At 44.3% G+C, this 18,247-nt stretch overlaps 1 protein-coding gene across 1 annotated transcript in view; it reads left to right on the top strand.

Annotated features, from left to right (window-relative positions):
* Positions 1-18,247, top strand: part of COL4A5 (collagen type IV alpha 5 chain) — a 157,876-nt gene that overhangs the window by 45,529 nt on the left and 94,100 nt on the right. The window contains exon 2 of the mRNA XM_032788201.2: positions 10,068-10,127. Within this exon, the coding sequence (XP_032644092.1) occupies positions 10,068-10,127 (60 nt within the window). The remainder of the gene's footprint in view (positions 1-10,067; positions 10,128-18,247) is intronic.

Genomic DNA, 18,247 nt, shown 5'->3' with positions numbered 1-18,247 from the left:
TGTGCTAGCCTCACATAGTTCCTGCTTAGCAAACAGAGAAGGTGATTACCAATTCTGTGGATGACCTTTTCTCTTCAGGTCTGGTCTCCTTGGCCCTCTGGTCTGTCTTGGATTCCCTCGAGGCAAGACCTTGGCTGCCCGGAGACCCCTCTGGCTCACAGTCCAATTTGAGCCCACATAGCAGAGTTTTGGCTACTCTGTCTAGCAGCGTTGCTTCTTTAAATGTTAATTAAGGAATACCCCCACAGTAATTTTAATTTGCTTGATTTTTATAGTCTTTTTCCTCAGAGGAGTCACATGTCTTAAAAGCATGCCCAGTGGGCGTATAGCTACTAATTTTTACTGAATTAATACTTTAGGAGGAGAGTGCGGAGTGGAGCCAACTGAACATTACCCCACATTCACTCCCTTATCAATCTTTCACATCAGCCCCCTGTGTGGTGTGCTTGCTGGGTCTCTATAACCAGGTCAGCCTGTGCTCCATGCTGGAACTTTATGCGTGTAATATTTACTTTTGCATGGGCCCGTATTTGCCAACCAGTAGGTTCAATATCGATCATACATGCAGGCTTTGCCAGTCCTTTATCAAACCTGCTTCTGCTTAAATGGGCCCTGCTCCCAGAATCCTCTGCAGTTTTTCAGCCATGTTTAAGTCATGTCAACTTGTGCTCACACCCTTCATTCAGTAAGGCCTAACCAATGCAGTACCATCCCAACACCGTGGACTCAAGGTAAGAATAGTGGTTCCATATTACCACTTGTGGCTAGCAAACATTGCTGTGTAGGCTCTGGATAATGTTGTGTGACCTGCAGCTCATGGAGGAAGTTTGTGTTTTAAACACTTTTGTACTTGCCACAGTCCAAGTGGGGAAGGGGGGAAAGAAGTCCCTGTTCTCTGCATTTAGGGACTTAGAATTCTGAGGAGCACAAATACATATTTAGTGTTGTGTATTTTACCTACCAAACCAAGAGACCCTTAACTGCTGGAAAGGGGCTCTTAACTTGAGTCTGTATTTAGTAGTAAGTCATGTCCACAGTATCTTGTCTTTATACTTAGATTGTATGCTCTTTGGGGCACGGACTGTCTTTGTTCTATGTTTGTGCAGTGCCTAGCACAACGGGGTCCTGGTCCATGAGTAGAGATCCTACGTGCTATGATAATACAAATACATTTTGGACAGAAGTCCAGATACTTGACACCCCTAATTCAGTTCAAAGGTATCACTTGCAAGCCCTGTGAGCCAAGGTCCTGATAAGATAAGGATGTGCTCAACTGAATTGGGCCCACAACTGCAACAACTCTCTGATTACATGCCAGTTTAAGTCCAACTGTAATGGGTGGCCTGGAGGGCCGGATGGCCTAGTGGCTAGAGCACATGGTCTCTGGCCCCTGCCTTGGTTGCAGGGTCTCAGTCTTTAAGGCGGGGGGTTGGGCAGTAGGGGGACTCAGGCCCTTCCTCTCCAGTGGGTCCCAGCCCAGGGCCCCGTGTTTTTCAGCCCCTGAACAGGGGCAGCCCTCCCAGCAGGGAGTTTGAATTCGCTGCCCTGGTCTACTTTCTACCAGCGTCTGTTCGGTTTGGGGCATGGCCGCTCTAGTGCACTTAGTTGGGTGGCCTGCTTCCTATAGGGTCCTCTGGGTCTTGTGCAGTGCCTCATCACAGTCCCAGGCTCGTTTGGGCAGACAGCTGCCAGTTGGTGAGGCCAAGCACTACAGTGTCCCTGGGCTTTGCTGGACAGAACCTCTGTTGGAACCTACATCATAGTAGCATACTTGTTACCACAAAAGCAGACACAGAGGGTGAAGTTATGCCTTCGATTATGCTAGTATGACCCCAGTGAAGTCTGTTACTGAGAGCAGAAAGTGGCTCTGAATCAAAATATGTATTTCATTAGTTTTAAGCATGTTTCCTAACACTGAGACTGATATCTGTGGCATAAAACAGGCTTCCAGGCCCTACTTAAGACACAAAGGATTGAGCATGTCCTACGCGAATTATCCTTTGACCAGAAAACCAATACCAATCCTTCTTGTATACGCTAATACAGGGGTCGGCAACCTTTCAGAAGTGGTGTGCCAAGTCTTCATTTATACACTCTAATTTAAGACTTCGCGTGCCAGTAATACATTTTAATGTTTTTTAGAAGGTCTATCTAAGTTTATAATATATAAATGTATGTAAAGTAAACAAGGTTTTAAAAATGTTTCAGAAGCTTTATTTAAACTCTTTTCAGTTTAGTGTGAGCCTTGCTCTTGCTTTTCCTTGCTGAGTTTTCCAATGTCTGGCACGTATTTGGATACTTTAAGCTGCGCACAGGCTTCTGAGTGTTCAGTTGTTAACCGGCTCCAAGAGGGACAGAGGACAGATTTCACGTGTGAAAATACTTGTTCACACAGGTATGTGGATCCAAATGCTGAAAGCATTGCAAACTCAATTTTCTTCAAACAGTTAAATTTTACTGGCAGGGACGTTAGGCAGGTCAGAATAGAGGCCCCATGATCTCTCTTGGTAGCTTTGTGTGCTCCACGGATTCACAAACTTTGGTATCCATGATTCTGACCGTTTTAACTGAATGAGTTGCATTTCGAAATCTTCAACACTCATCCACTGAAATACAGACAAACCCAAGTCGCTTTCGTTGAACTTTTCAGGTTTAATTAGAAAAGAAAGCATTGGGCCAAATCACTGGAAATCTTGAAATCTGTCAGAAAATTCTGATTCCCGTTCTTGCATGTACTTTCCGATCGCATCAACATTGACAGTGCAACATGTCGATAGCTCTTGTATGAGTGGGAAGTAGCGGAAAGTAGAAGTTTGAATATCCCTGGAAAAAACTGCTAGTTTCACAACAAATGCTTTCCAGGCTTCATAAAGATCCAGAACTGTTTGCCTTGTACCCTGGAGACAGAGGTTGAGTTCATTTAGGTGACCGGTGATATCAGTTAGAAACATGAGCTTACACAGCCATTTGTCATCATCCAGTTCGGGGTAGTTTTGTTCTTTTTCTGACAAAAAGGCCTAGATTGCATCAAAACAATTTAAAAGCGCACCAAAACCTTGCTAAGACTTAGCCACCGAATGTTGCTGTGAAGTGGGATGTCGTTATACGCACTGTCCATCTTTTCTAGCGTACTTGAAATTGTGAGTCAAAGCAGATTGAGCACAAAGGAAATTCACAATTCATTACATTATTTAAGCTCTGAATTAGAAATTTTAGCACACAGGTTTTCTTGATGGATGATACAGTAAAATTTGACTGTCAGACGGCCAATTTGATCTTCAAGTAACTTTACAAATCCCTTCTGTTTTGACCATGGCAGGCGCACCATCTATTGTCAGACAATATTTTTCTGATGTCAACTCCTCCTTTCTTCAAAAAGGCTTACAAAACTTTCCAATATATCTTCCCCCTTTATGCCATGCAAGGGTTTTAGGCAACAGAGTTCCTCTTGAATTTCATCGGAAGTATGATATCTTGCAACAATTCCAAATGTGGAACATCATTTATATCCACGCTCTCATCAACTGCAACACTACACACTGCTGTGTCTTTAAATGCAGTCATCTGCTTTTCCTTAAAGTTTTCTGCCATTTCACTTGCGCGTCTCTCGACTGTTCTGGCAGAGATGGGCAGTTCTTTTGTTCTAGATCTGATTGTATCTTTATTTGGCAAATCATTGAACAAAATCTCTCAACTGCTGAGGAAAAACTTTTTTATATATTCCACATCTGTAAACAGCTTTCCATTTTTTGCAGTGCACTGTGCAATCTAGTAACTTCCTTTTGTAGCTTGATTTTTTTATATTATTTTTAACTTACACTTAAGCTTTTAAAAACACTGCTTTGCTTCTCATAGGCTGCTACTGCCTCTTTGATTCAGTCTTGTCTGCTTCATCAGGAGGTTTTCTCTTGCTTTGTTTCAAAATGTCGTCTAACACTTGATGTGCAACAAACAACACTTTCATAACAGAAAGCACAAATAGCACGATCCTTCTTTTCAGTAAATCCAAATGCGTCTGTCCAAGCAGGCTGAAATGATCGACATCTTGCTTCACTTTCTTTGGAGCTGCCATTTTGTCAAATGTTCCCTTCAACTCTCAGTAGGCGGGGGGGAGGGAGGAAAGGAATGGCGATAGAAGGCAGACACAAGGGCAAATGCAGTGTGGTCTGATATAAGCAATTTTAAGATGGAGGGGTGCTGAGGTGCACCCCCTCTTGCCTTGTGTGCAACCCCCACTGTCCCAGACTGGGGACAGTGGGCCACAGCAGGGAGGCTGCAGAGCACTGATCCAAGGCCAGGAGCAGAGCCCAGGGTGGTCTGCTGGGACTCCAGGCTGGAAAGCAGGCTGAGCAAGGCTGGAGATCCAGACCCCAGCTGGCAGGTCAACGGCTGGAACCCCAGATCGGTAGCTGAGGTGAATGGAGCTGGTGGCTGGTAGGGGTGAGACGGGCCAGAGGCCTGGACCCTGTCTGGCTGGGGGCCTGTGCTGGAACTCCGACCAGAAGCAAGGTGAGTGGGGCTGCAGCAGGGGGGACCCCGGCTGGTAAGGGGCCAGCAGCCAGAACCCCAGAGTAGCGACTGAGCAGCTCAGCCTGCTGCCGCTCTGGGGTTTCTGCCCCTGGCTCCTGCTGACTGGGGTCTCAGCCTGCTGTCAACCTGGGGTTCCTTCACCCAGGCCACAGTGGGGGCTGGGTGGAACTGGCAGTGGGACCGCCGGCGGCGGAAACCCCAGAATGGCGGCGGGTTGAGCAGCTCAGTCCATGCCGCGTGCCATCAAAAATCGGCTCACATGCCACCTTTGGCACGCATGCCGTAGGTTGCCGACCCCTGCACTAATGAAAGGAGCTTACTCAGAGCACAGTGGCTCAGTAGGGTAGAAACTGTCAGGAAAGCCCGGTGAAAGGATTAGCTCACCTCCAATACATTACTTGGAGCCCTTGATCATGTTTTGCTGTCTAAGAGTCATAGCAGGGATAATAAACACACCAATTCAGCTGTTTTTTCCTGCAGGCCCTTTTAGAAACCATGTGGAATGTGTAACCAGTGAAACTAAGCAGTTCTTGTAATATTTTAACATACTACTCCCTTTCCTCCTCCCCCACCCCCTTCCCTTCTCCAGTCTCAAAGGGTAAAAATAGAGTGGGTCTGGAGAACAAACTCTCTTCTCCAAGGTAGATCCTTCAGATCAAGTCACAGTCCTAAAGTCTATTCCATTTTCTTAGATTGATACTGTCCCTGCTGCAGCTCTTATGGTGCACAGAATGTGATCTTGTGTCTAGAGCTGCTGACTGGGAACAAAGGCTCCTGGGTTCTGTTCCCAATATCACTGACTTGTATGTAATACTGAGCAAATCTCTTTGCCTCAGTTTCCCCACCTGTAAAAAAGAGGAATAACTATTTCACTGGGATTTTATGAGGCCTGATAAATGTCCGTGCAATGCTCTGACACCCTCTGCTGAAAGGTGCTATATAGGGTGTTTTGGTTTTTTTAATTCATTTTACAGGTCTGAGAATTCAATGCCTTTCACTGCATTATTTCTCACTAATATTGATGCTTTTCCCTTCAGCAGTTATCTACTAGGGCAAGTTGAAGGCTGCAGCCATGCAGAAGACTGACTTTTACCATGCTGACCTTTGTTTCCCCAGGCATGGAAACCCTGACGTTGAGAGCTTGCTTGCGTTGTAACAGTGGTCCTGAAGCTTGTTTTGAAGATTTGAATAAGAAATTATCACTGTTGCAGAGGAGGGGAAATTCCAGGCATAATTGTGCTTTGCACAGGGCTTGCATTTTCTATTACTTCAATGACACACACTGACAGTAAACTTGTGATACCAAAACTCTTCAGCCTCTGGCTTGTAGCTTTAATCTTCTGGTTAGCAGGTGTCTGGCAAAAAAAGAAAAAAATATATATATTGTAAACCCAGAGGGGAGAAAGAGTTCAGTGGTTTGAGCATTGCTGTGCTAAACCCAGGGTTGTGAGTTCAATTCTTGAGGGGGCCACTTAAGAATCTGGGGCAAAAATCAGCACGTGGTCCTGCTAGTGAAGGCAGGGGGCTGGACTCAATGACCTTTCAAGGTCCCTTCCAGCTCTAGGAGATAGGTATGTCTCCTGTTATTATATTTCTTGTGCACACTTGTTCCATTTAGAAGTGACCTTAATATTACCAAAATAACCTAAACAACCCATTTGCAGATGAAATGGGTCTCCTTTGTTTTTTTTTTTCAGTATCTGACTTGTTGGTTATCACCCAAGCCAAAATGTGAGACTTCTGTCTTTTCACCTGAACTACCTGCCAAATTCTAGCTCTACACAACTTGGGGATTAGAATAACCTATAAACAGGAAGATAAATGAGATTACTGGGGACATCTCTCCTGATACACTGAATGAATAATTCATACAAGGATTTTTAGTCTGAAATGACTGACATCTGATTGCACTACCATCTAAAACGGATTTTTTTTCTGACTGAAGGACAGAGGTGTCTTCCAGCTTCCTTCTCTTACTTTGAAATTGCTGAAGATTGCATTCACCTCAGATAAAGCATATGAGCCAGGCATTCAGAACTCTCTGTGCCCTTCAGAAGAATGGTCCAGCCTGGACACTCCTTGTTTTTATCAAACAGGCTAAGAAAGGGTCTTGCTCAAAATGGAAGGAATCCAGCCTTAGCATAGCTAAGGCTCTTGAGTGCAGTCAAAGGCAGAAATGAAGAATTCCTTAATTTTGATCAAAAAGGTTTATTTGTTGAATGTTTATTGCCCCACCATACGAAAAAGAAAATGGGGTGGGGGGAGACTATTTAAAATGGAAGCAGGCTAAGGGAGGGAAGGACCTTTTAGCTCTGCTTTAAGGGCAGTTTGATATAGTACACCCTAATAGAGATTTGTTCTAATAAATCTCATTATGGGAAAGGATGTATTTTTTTTTCTGTCTTGCTACCCTGGTTCCTACTGCTGAATACTGGCAATATTATGTCTGCCTTTTGCAAGAACTGGCTTTGATGCCAATTAGCAAGAACCTGTATTGAAAACATGGGCTTACTCCAAAGCTACTTGAAGTTCAATCAACTTTCGATCTGGCTTGCTCTGCATATTTTACATACTGAAATCGTTTTGGGGTGTCTCTAGCATTGGTAAGGTGCAGTTTACTTCCTTCCACTGTCTTATTCATAGAGATGCAGTGAAGGTATGTCCACACTTAAAAAAACTGCAGTGGTGCAGCTGGGGCTCTGTAGCACTTCAGCGTAGACACCACCTTCACTGATGTGAAAGGTTCTCCTGTTGGCATAGGTCCTCCACCTCCCCAAGAGGAGGTACCTAGGTTGATGGAAGAATTCTAGGGGTTAGGTCTCCTTAACAACACTGTTTAGGCTGTGGATTTTTCACACATCTGAGCATTGTCATTAAACCGACTTAATAGTCTAGTGTAAGTCAGGCCTGAGGGGGGGTAGAGGTACTCACCAGGTTCCATCCTACCACTGGCAATTTTTCTCCTAGCCTAAACATCTCTGTTCTTCTCATATCCCTATGGGTCATGAGGAAATCCAAGTATTCCCTTTCATGTCCTCCCCCTATAACCCTCCTGCACTTGCCATTTAAAAACCCAGGAAATTCCATGGACAAACTGTGTTTTGAAAGGGACCGAGGTTGATTAAGTGTGACATTCTTCTCTCTCTTGCCCCAACCCCAAAACAAAATCTAGCACTTGTATTATAATGCAAAACCTTAATTATAATTTCATGCTTCTTGTATGCCCTAAACCAGCATGCATCTGACAGCAATAAATGTTTGCTACTGTTACTGAGGTTGGAATTGTGTTGCATTATATTTTGAGGGAAATTAATATGCAGGGTTTCCTTCTCTGTTGGAGGCAGCAGAAAGTTCCATGTTGTGTTATGGAGTTTGTCACTGGAAATCTGCTCTGTGGGCTTTACAGCACAGTTAGATATTCCATGACTTGAGATTTCCTTGCTTTTTAGGGCCTGTATTGTGGTGGGGGACAGTAATGTCACATGTAACTAATCTTAATCCTGTAAATATATATATATATATATATAGATATAGATATAGATATATATAGATTGATAGTGGAATTAATCTTAAAACTACTTTTTAAAAACAAATTTACAGTCTATCTTCTATTCAACTGTTGAATAGAATTCCTGGCCCTTACGATACTAAACTGCATGATGTGATCCTAGCTAATCAGTGAGCCTGAACCTGTTTTACTCAGCTTCTACTGATCAAAGGGTTTGAGACTTTAAGACAGGGGTCGGCAACCTCTGGCACTTGCGGCTCACCAGGGTAAGCACCCTGGTGGGCCAGGCCAGTTTGTTTACCCTCCGCATCCCCAGGTTCAACCGATCATGGCTCCCACTGGCCAATGGGAGTGGCAGGAAGCCGCGGCCAGCACATTCCTCGGCCCGTGACACTTCCCGCTGCCTCCGTTGGCCTGGAGCAGCGAACCGCAGCCAGTGGGAGCCACGATCAGCTGAACCTGCGGACGCAGCAGGTAAACAAACTGCCTGGCCCCCCAGGTTGCTTACCCTGGCAAGCCGCATGCCAGAGGTTGTCGACCCCTGCTTTTAGAGTTCCAAATACAGGAATTACTTAAAACAGATGAGTGGAGAACTTGGGGTATGTCTCAATGACTTAAGGCAGTTGTACTAGAATTGTGACAGCTGACAAAACATCAGTTGTCTCACTGCAACAATTAACACCATCCCAGATTAGCATAGCTGCAGGTGAATGAAGTTCTGTTTTTCAGTCTGATGCTTAATAATCTGTTTAGGCTATGAGCCAGTACGTTCCCAGTGCCAGGTAGGTGATGGGTCATGTCTTAGAGAGGCTCTGATAAGGAAAAATAGTTCAAGCATGGCATACCGAAGGTCTGACACGCAAAATACTGTGCCTATTTCACTGAAACTTGCTTTGTATAAAATAAGAGTCCTTGCGGCAGGTTAGAGACTTACCAATTTATTTGGGCATAAGTTTTCGTGGGCTAAAACCCACCTCATCAGAGGCGTGAAGTAGAAAATACAGTAAGCAGGATATAAAATGTTATTGAAAAGTCTTAATATTGCAAAGTTTAAAGCATGTGCTGTACTTTGGTAATAACACTTGTCTAGAACAAGTCAAACTATTCCAAATTGTGACCATTCTAGTGTTATTGCTTGTGATTAACTGTAAAAGAGCTTAACAATCACTACATATCAGTATAGAGATATCAGGCTACAAAACACTTCAGCTGCTGATCTCCAGCTGTGTGGTAGGGGTGGGGTAGGGGGAATTAAAGAACCCACATGCCAGTCAGTCTAGTCATATCTTTGAAAGAACTCTGGAGTTCTGTAACAGATGTTGAAAGAGAATAGTTTAGAAATTAAGTGAATGTGATGTAATAGTGTGATCTGGCTTGGGTTTTTTATCACCAATTGCTCTTGCTCTGATATGTGCAAATCTCTCTCTCTCCCCTTTATGCTAGAATGACCCATTGTAGCCTACTTTGTCATGCTCTTGGATACAAAGTTGATGGGGATAGTCTGGTGTTAAGTTTTTGTAGTTCTGATGGTAACTGGGCTGTAGAGGTGGAATTCATCATGTAATAAGTACCTTTCCATTAGTCTTTTGATAAATCCAACCTGTTAAGGTTTGGTCTCAGCTGTATAAATTCTGTTCAAAAGTGCCATCTAGTGGCTGGAGCCCTTACTGAAATGTTTTTCCCAGATCTGGAGCCTGGCCAGGAAAGCTATGTTAGTACTTTACTAGTGTAATAAATAAATAAAACTTTTAGATTAGAAACGTGCTCAGAGTTTCCCCAGGCTGGTGTCATTGAATGCCTAAGTTTTACAGTATAGGGTACCTCCTTGGGCATGATGTATATAACTAGTCTGCTTCAAAACTTTTATAAACTATATCCAGTTTGAGCTCATGCATGCAGGCTACATGACTTGTAAGGATTGTAAAACTAGTATTTTTAAGGCATTTTAAAAATATTTAGTGCACTTTTGTATAAGAGTAGCATTCAATCTGCAATTAAAAGCTTCTAATATCCTTTTATTTCTCTTAAGGCTTGCCATGGATGTACATCAGGATCCAAATGTGACTGTAGTGGAGTAAAAGGCGAAAAGGTAAACACTCTGCTTACATTTTTCATCAGTTGAAAATAGCTTCTGAAACAATTGAATTGTTCAGGACTTACGAAGTTGGAATTTAAATCTTTAAAAAAGAAGTGTTTTACTAACTTAATGTACTGTACAGTGTTGTGGGTATTCTGTACTTCTGGGCATTTTTTTGGTGGTAATTGGTTCGTTCACACAAAATATTTTTACAGGTTGGCCTAGATCAGGGGTCGGCAGCCTCTGCCACACGGCTCGCCACAGTAAGCACCCTGGCGAGCTGGGCCAGTTTATCTGCCGCGTCGGCAGATTTGGCGGACTGTGGCTCCCACTGACCGCGGTTCATTGTCCCAGGCCAATAGGGGCCATGGGAAGCGGCAAGGGATGTGCTGGCCACGGTTTCTCACTACCTCCATTGGCCTGGGAAGGCAAACCGCAGCCAGTGGGAGCCGCGATCGGCCAAACCTGCCGACTCATCCGGTAAACATACTGGCCCGGCCTGCCAGGATGCTTACCCTGGTGAGCTGCATGCCAGAGGTTGCCAACCCCTGCAATAGAGCCTCAGAATTGTGAACATCAGAGTTACGAACTGACCAGTCAACCTCACACCTCATTTGGAACCAGAAGTACGCAATCAGGCAGCAGCAGAGACCAAAAAAAAGCAAATACAGTACTCTGTTAAACGTAAACAACTAAAACTAAAGGGAAGTCAGCATTTTCCTTCTGCATAGTAAAGTTTCAAGGTTTTATTAAGTCAATGTTCAGTTGTGAACTTTTGAAAGAACCATAATGTTTTGTTCAGTTACAAACATTTCAGAGTTACGAACAACCTCCATACTTCTCTAAATGTAATCCATTTGGGTTTGTGGGGCGCACAGGGAAGCAGTACACACATTTTTCCTTACCCCACATGGTAGAGATGCATTTTCCCCCTTTTAATTAGCCATGTGTAGGTGGAAAGGCAATGTTGCTCAGAGGGATGAAAGGAATTGTTGGTCAAATTGCCAACATGGTTCTCACTATACAGTGAGTTTCTTGCCATTTTTAAATAGGGACCTTATATGTTGAAGAAACTTTGTTCCTTAGACATACTTGTAAATTGGCTTTGTCAATTCAATACCATTTAAGATTCAGAAACCCTTCCCCAAAATCAAAGCATTTACTGATGTTACCTGGGTGGGTGGCTGATCATGTGATGCAGCTATTTTTTCCAGCTGCTACATTTAAAGTAATTTTATTAAGGCAGCAACCTGAGGGTGACTCTTTGGAGTGTAACCCAGACCAGTAAGGGATTGTCACCACCTGCCCTGTAACTCTGGATGCCTTCAGTGCTATGCTGCTGTGGCTCACAACTTTGACACCTGGCTCCCACCGCCCAGTTACTTTTTGCAGGGTGACCCCAATATTCCCCCAGTTCTGATTGTCCCAAACCATCTGCCCTGCAGTGTCCAGCTCTTCTGTAACACTCACAGAAGTTTTAAGTTCATGTCTCTTTTTTAAAAGAGACAATACATTACAGTTCATTAATTTAACTGGGGTTTGAACAAACATTTGTATTTCAGCCAGAGCACTGAAATGGTTCAGAGTAAAAGTCCAACAAACCTATTTAACAAAAAACATAGGATTAAGTGATACCAGGTATAAAGATAGAAAGGGTTACAAGCAAACAAAAGTAAAGATACACATCCAAGACTAAAACTTACTTTCAGAAAGTTATAATCTTTTGCCTAAGCAGATTTCTCACCTAAACTCAGTTCAGTCTTCAAACCCTGCCCTCTTCCCCTTGCTGAAGGACCCAACAGTCTGTGATTTCAAGAGCTCTGGCGCTCTTGAATCCAAGTGTTGGATTCCAAAATGGCTTTCTGTTTCTGCTTATATCTGCCAAAGTTCATTGACCCTGTTACAAGAGGCAGGAAGACTTCCTGCTGTTCTTCCATTCCTGTTGACTTCCCATCCCCCTGCAGATTCATAAATAAATGGGGCTTCCATTGTTTTGATTCCATAATGCTTAATTTATATTGGAGGAAGGTAAAGAGTTCCCTTCCCTCCTGTCTGCATTAAACCTGCTTCTCCCTGGGTTTTGTCACAGACTTCAAAGCATAAGATCAGTGACTACTCATAATTACTTGTGTAGCACAAAAGCACACATTTCACTATATTAATCACCAGTGTCGTAGGCTTTCATATATTCCCTTACTCGATACTCTTCTAATACAGTTGATTTCAGTTGCTTATTACCTGGGTCTCCAACCCCTGTCTTCATAGTCCACTAAACCTTTGAACTATATTCTTTGAAAAGCCCAGACAAAGGGCTTCCTACATCTTGCTGGGATGTAGATGCCATACTGTCTTCCCAAAGTTCATTGACTCTGCTTCAGGAGGCCAGAAGACTCCTTTGGGGTCAGTCTCCATCCACTAGCCAGATTAAGTATTCATTTTTCCAATGGCTTTGTTTACTTGCACATAAATGTACTTTTTTTTTTGTATTTAGTGATGCCTTTATATTGATTCCATTTGCCTGAATGTGTCTCCACGTTCCTTGCTCTGAAAGAGTCATGGTTTAGATACTGTTTTAAGAACACATTTGTAGCACATGTCTGCAAAGTCCTTTTGTGGGTTTGCCATACGTCCATCACACAATGATTTTTGGGACCAACATGTTACCAGTTTGTATATGATACATGGCATGACACCTTGTAGATACTGATTGACAACAGCACATTAGATGTAGTGACCTTGACAGGCCTGACGAGAGTTGCTGACCAAGTAGTGAACCCCCAATGGGCCTTAGGCCTCGTCTACACTACGCATTTATACCGATTTTAGCAGCGTTAAACCAATTTAACGCTGCACCCATCCACACAACGAGGCCCTTTATATCGATATAAAGGGCTCTTTAAACTGGTTTCTGTACTCCTCCCCGATGAGAGGAGTAGCGTGAAATCGGTATTGCCACGTTGGATTAGGGTTAGTGTGGCCACAAATCGACGGTATTGGCCTCCGGGCGGTATCCCACAGTGCACCATTGTGACCGCTCTGGAAAGCAATCTGGACTCGGTTGCACTGGCCAGGTAGACAGGAAAAGCCCCGCGAACTTTTGAATTTCATTTCCTGTTTGCCCAGCATAGAGCTCTGATCAGCACGGGTGGTGATGCAGTCCCAAATCCAAAAAGAGCTCCAGCTGGGACCGTGGGTATGGTGTGATTTGATCTGACGCCCGTATGGGAAGACAAATCTGTTCTATCAGAGCTCGTTACAGAAGACAAAATGCCCGCATTTGGAAAAAAATCTCCAGGCTATGATACAGAGCCACCAGCACGTAGCTGCGTGACAGTGTAACGGAAAGCCAAAGAATCAAATGGAAGCTCTGGGGGAGGGAGGGGTACTGGACTCAGCTATCCCACAGTCCCCAGAGTCTTGAAAAGCATATGCCTTCTGCTGAGCTTCCAATGCCTGTAGGGTCAAACACCTGTCTGGGTGGTCAGGGTATATCTCGTCAATTTACTCTCCTCCCCCGCCCCCATGAAAGACAGGGAAAAAAATCCTTCCCCTTCCCCGGTGGTAGACGGTACAGTGCAGTAGGCTGGCAGCTGTTTCCTCTCATCATCCTGAGTGACTCCAGGCTGGCCTCAGGTGAGGTCAGCCGGGGCACCTGGTAAAATAGGAATCTCCCGTTATTCCCGGCGATGGTAACAGAACAAGCTCTGGTAACCTCCTCTCATAGCATGGGCTGAAATCCATCAGCCCCCCTTTTCATGTCTAAAGAAAGATTCTAGTACTGTCTGAACCATCATAGCAGTGATGCTGGGTCTCTGCCCCCCTACTGTTATGTCTTCTGGGACTTATAGCAGCTGAGGCTTGCTGCCCCCTCGTTTTATCTCACTAAAATCTGTTTGGTTATCCTGCATTTTTTACTTCATCACACAAATGAGGGGAGCTGCTGTAACAGAGCAGAAGGTTGGGGGGGTCATTCCCGATTTTTTGTCTTTGTGCTCCGCCGACCACTCAGCAAAAGGCAGCCAGTAGCACCCATTGCACAGCAGAACATGGTCAGAGCGCTGCTGACCGTCTCTCTCGGTCATTACATGCACAGCAGACGGTCTGAATGACTGTAACATCTTCTACCTTGCAGAGGCACATGATGCGTCTGTTGTGTAGCGCTGCGGGAGTATCGCTCTGTTGCGGTTCCAGTACAATCTGGGGTCCCTTTTGCGTTGACAGCGACAAACGGCAGAACGGACCGTGTTCTAGCACATATGCGAGTCTGCCAGGGCCTCCGGAAAAAAAGCCGCGAACGATTGTCTGTCCGTTGCTTTCACGAGGAGAGGAAATCGAGTGATGACATTTACCCGAAACCCACACAGTCTATTTAGCACGATCCGATTGGATCTCAACCCGAATTCCAGGGCGGTGGGTAGCAATCAGGACTGTGGATAGCTACGGATGCTCCCTGTTTCTGGGCAATGCTTCGATCGACGTCTTCCTTCTGTACATTTGTGAGGCACGACATCCGTAATTATTGTGCTTTGTGTGGCCGCATGCACTCGACTTTATACAATCTGTTTTACAAAACCAGTTTATGTAAAATTGGAATAATCCTGTAGTGTAGACATACCCTTAGTCATGCTGGTTCATTAGTGTCTGCTTCCTGAACAGAGGAAGCTTCTTCTTTAAAAGTTACTGAGTACTTACTGTTTCCCTTGAATTCAGTGGGATTTGGGTGCTCAGCACTTGTGAAAATCAGCCCACTTCTTTTAAGTTTAGGAGCCTAATTTCAGGCCATTAAATACTTTCCATGTAAGCAGCTGTTGCATTTGCCTCAGGGAATGTTTGACGGTGAATGGGAAAGAAGGTTGTCTCTGTCTGTGAACACCTCCTATATATAATCTTGTTGTTGATGATATGTAGACTAGATCGAAGGTGTGAACCCTGCAATAACAGGGTGCAAAGTCAGAAGTTACTTTATTCTTACCAAACTTCTAACCACTTTTAAACAGGGATCTAGAGATGAATTGATAGCATTTTAAGCCCACACCATTCAATTCTGGTATATCCACAAGTTTCAAAGATTGCATAGCTTTGAGACTTTCTTTGAAACAAGGATGACTTCAGTCGTGAACATGAACTAAAATAACTTCAAATATCTGTTTATCGGTATTACAAGGTTCCATGTCAGCACATTACAATATACTGAAGTAATTTAATAAGACTTAACATTGGGTAACTTTGAACAGTCATCCAGGATGCCACACCTTGAATCCAGGTGGCTCCAGCAAATGAAATTCCTTGCCAAATGTGCCTGCCATCCCTTAGCTCATATCTTAATTGTATACCTAAGGAATAATAATCCATACTGGCAAACAGAGTTCTTCAGGTTACTGTCAGAAGCTAGAACTTGGATCTAGCATTCTAACAGACTTCAAAGTCCAAAGAGACCATTATGTAGGAGGTCAGACTAAATGATCATAACACAGAATTAATTCTTCTTTAATCTGATGATCCAAGTGTAAAGCTCACATAGATTACACAGTACAACATAGCAGATGTGGTTTTAGACAATCCATCCCCAATCCTATTTTGATTAACTGACTAGCACCTTACTGGAAAAATCACAGCATGGACTACCTGAAAGACTGTGTGACTTTAGCTTGATTAGTATATGGAGGAATGCAAGCACCCACCAGCTTTCACAGAGCTCAAGCCTGAGAATGCACCAGCGCACGCACAGCGGGGAGCAGCCGCATCGCTGTGCTGACTGTGGCAAGGGCTTTACACAGAGCTCAAACCTGAGAACACACCAGCGTGCACACACCGGGGCACGTCCACACACCGGGGCGCGTCCACACCACTGTGCTGACTGCGGGAAGGGCTTTTCACGGAGCTCAAGCCTGAGAATACACCAGCGCACACATCAGGGAGCAGCCACACCATTGTAATAATTCTAGCAGTCACTGAATCTTGCTTACATTGTCAAAGCTATCCCTTTCTCCGATGATTCATAGTCCCTGCCTTCCTAGGTTTGAGTCACTTTGCGCAACTGATACATTGAATAGCTAGCAGCCCACTGGTGCTTTCCACTGTAGCAATGAGATTCATCCTTTAAAATATATTCTAATTTAGTTTTTCTTCTAGAAACGGCTTTTTTTCTGGTTTTCTTGATATTCATTCTCCAGAGTGCTCCAGACTGGATGCAATTATGTTGGATTAGGAAAGAACATGAGAGAGAAGCTAGGGAGGGACACCATCTCCTCCAGCCACTGTCAAATGCAGACTGATCTATTGGTATCACCCTCAGCTCCCACTTTGAAGGAAACAGAACTTTCCTTCACTTTGTGCAGCATCCCTAATTTCAAAACTTCAGACACATTATCGCCTACTTCTCCTTTCCAAATCAAACAGGCTGTCGGTCAGACACCCCTCCCCACTCTTCCTCATGACTCCTCCTAGCATCCAGGCTTCCTCTGCTTTCCTCTTCTCTCACCTCCCCCAGGCTATTTTGCTATTTTGACTTGCAGTTCTCGTAACTGGGGCTAGGGTGGGAACCTCTGCTTCTGTTGGCTCCTAAACAAATGACGGGAACTTGAGCACAGGATAATAGTAAAGCTCTGAAGGCACTACTGGCAGAAGCAGTGGTTACGCTATGACTTAGGCTCCTGCAGTTCATTAGTAAAAGCTTGGCTTGGGATCACCGGATATCTTTGAACAGTAGGTACCTGGATCTGATGGAGCAGGACCCAGGCTCTGCTTACAGTAGTTTAAATTGCTATTTTAATAGCAACAAGCCATGCCCCAGGGAGCACTGGTTGGCTGTTGGTGCACTTCTCCAGTGTCAGAGTTTTTAAGACCAGAAGGGATCACTGGATGGTCTTGGCATTTGGCCTCAATCCACATAGCACACCCAACTTCAGTATCCGGAGGTGAATGCACCAGGCTGTAGCTTCTTGGCTGACTGATACATTAATAGCACAGTCACCAATAGCAGTGCTGTTTTTTCAATGTCTGCAAATATTCACTATCAGGTTGGGGGAGTAAGAATGCATTTGCAGAATTCTTGTGCTAGTAAAATTGGTGAGAACCAGCTGTTCCATGAAAAATCTCTACCCCCATCTCCACACATCCCTGCATCCCATTCCTAGCCTGCCAAGCTGCCAGCATCTGTGTCTGAGACACCAGCACCTTACCTCTGGCCAAAAGAACCAGAATGTCCAAGATGCAGCACAGAAGTAACTGAAATACTTCATGTTAAGCTGCTCCAATGTAAAGTTGTGGCAGGCAGCAGATAAGGCAAATTGTCATTTGGCATCTCTCCTCTGGGGACTATGCCTTCTTTCTTTAAATACCTATCAATCAACCCTGCAATTGATAGGCAGAATACTTTGCCCACGCAGGGTTTGTAAACTTCAATGGCGAGCTATCGGTTTCAGGATCAAGGCCCAAATGTGTAACTAGCTTTGCTGTCTACATTCAAGGCACTGTGAGATTACGTTAAAAAAAATTCCCCCACGCACTCTTGAATTTTTCCTTGTGTGTTTTTTTTTTTTTTTTTTTTTTTTTTTTTTTCGGTCTGGGCTCCTGAGATCTGCACATAATACGTATCCTTTAATGGCTGGAGCTGCACTTGACTGCACAGCTTCTCCCCACAAAAACACTGATAGTACATCAACCGCCATTGCTACCAAACCTGGGTACTCTTCACCTCTCGTCGGCCCGTGGAGGCAATGTCCCATGAATTCACTGAGGATGCACTCCAAATCATTACACCTGCTGAGAACAAGAAGGGGATTTTAAAATCTCCCGGGCATATTAAGAGCAGATTTGATATTAATCAGGCGTGTAAGAAACCAATAGCGGGTCACTTGAAGGCCAGGCAGTAAAGTGCGACTGATGACATAACATACATAATCACGAGTGCTGGAACGAGCAATTTCTGGATACCTCCGATTACCTCGGGGCCAATTTACACCTTTTGGTGCGCCACACGGCGGAGCAGCACTGCATCACCAATGCTGCAATCCTTATACCGAGGCAGTGGTGCAGGAGTACAACCAGCGCTGCGCGAGGAGATGCAGTGCTGTTATGTGCCTTCAATGGGATGGTGATAAGTTGCAGCGCTGGGGTGGTTTACAGCGCTG

The sequence above is a fragment of the Chelonoidis abingdonii genome, chromosome 8, assembly GCF_003597395.2.
Source record: "Chelonoidis abingdonii isolate Lonesome George chromosome 8, CheloAbing_2.0, whole genome shotgun sequence".
In the NCBI taxonomy this organism is placed as follows: domain Eukaryota; kingdom Metazoa; phylum Chordata; order Testudines; family Testudinidae; genus Chelonoidis; species Chelonoidis abingdonii.
The sequence above is the reverse complement of the archived record's forward strand: the minus strand, read 5'-3'. Positions and strand labels throughout refer to the sequence as shown.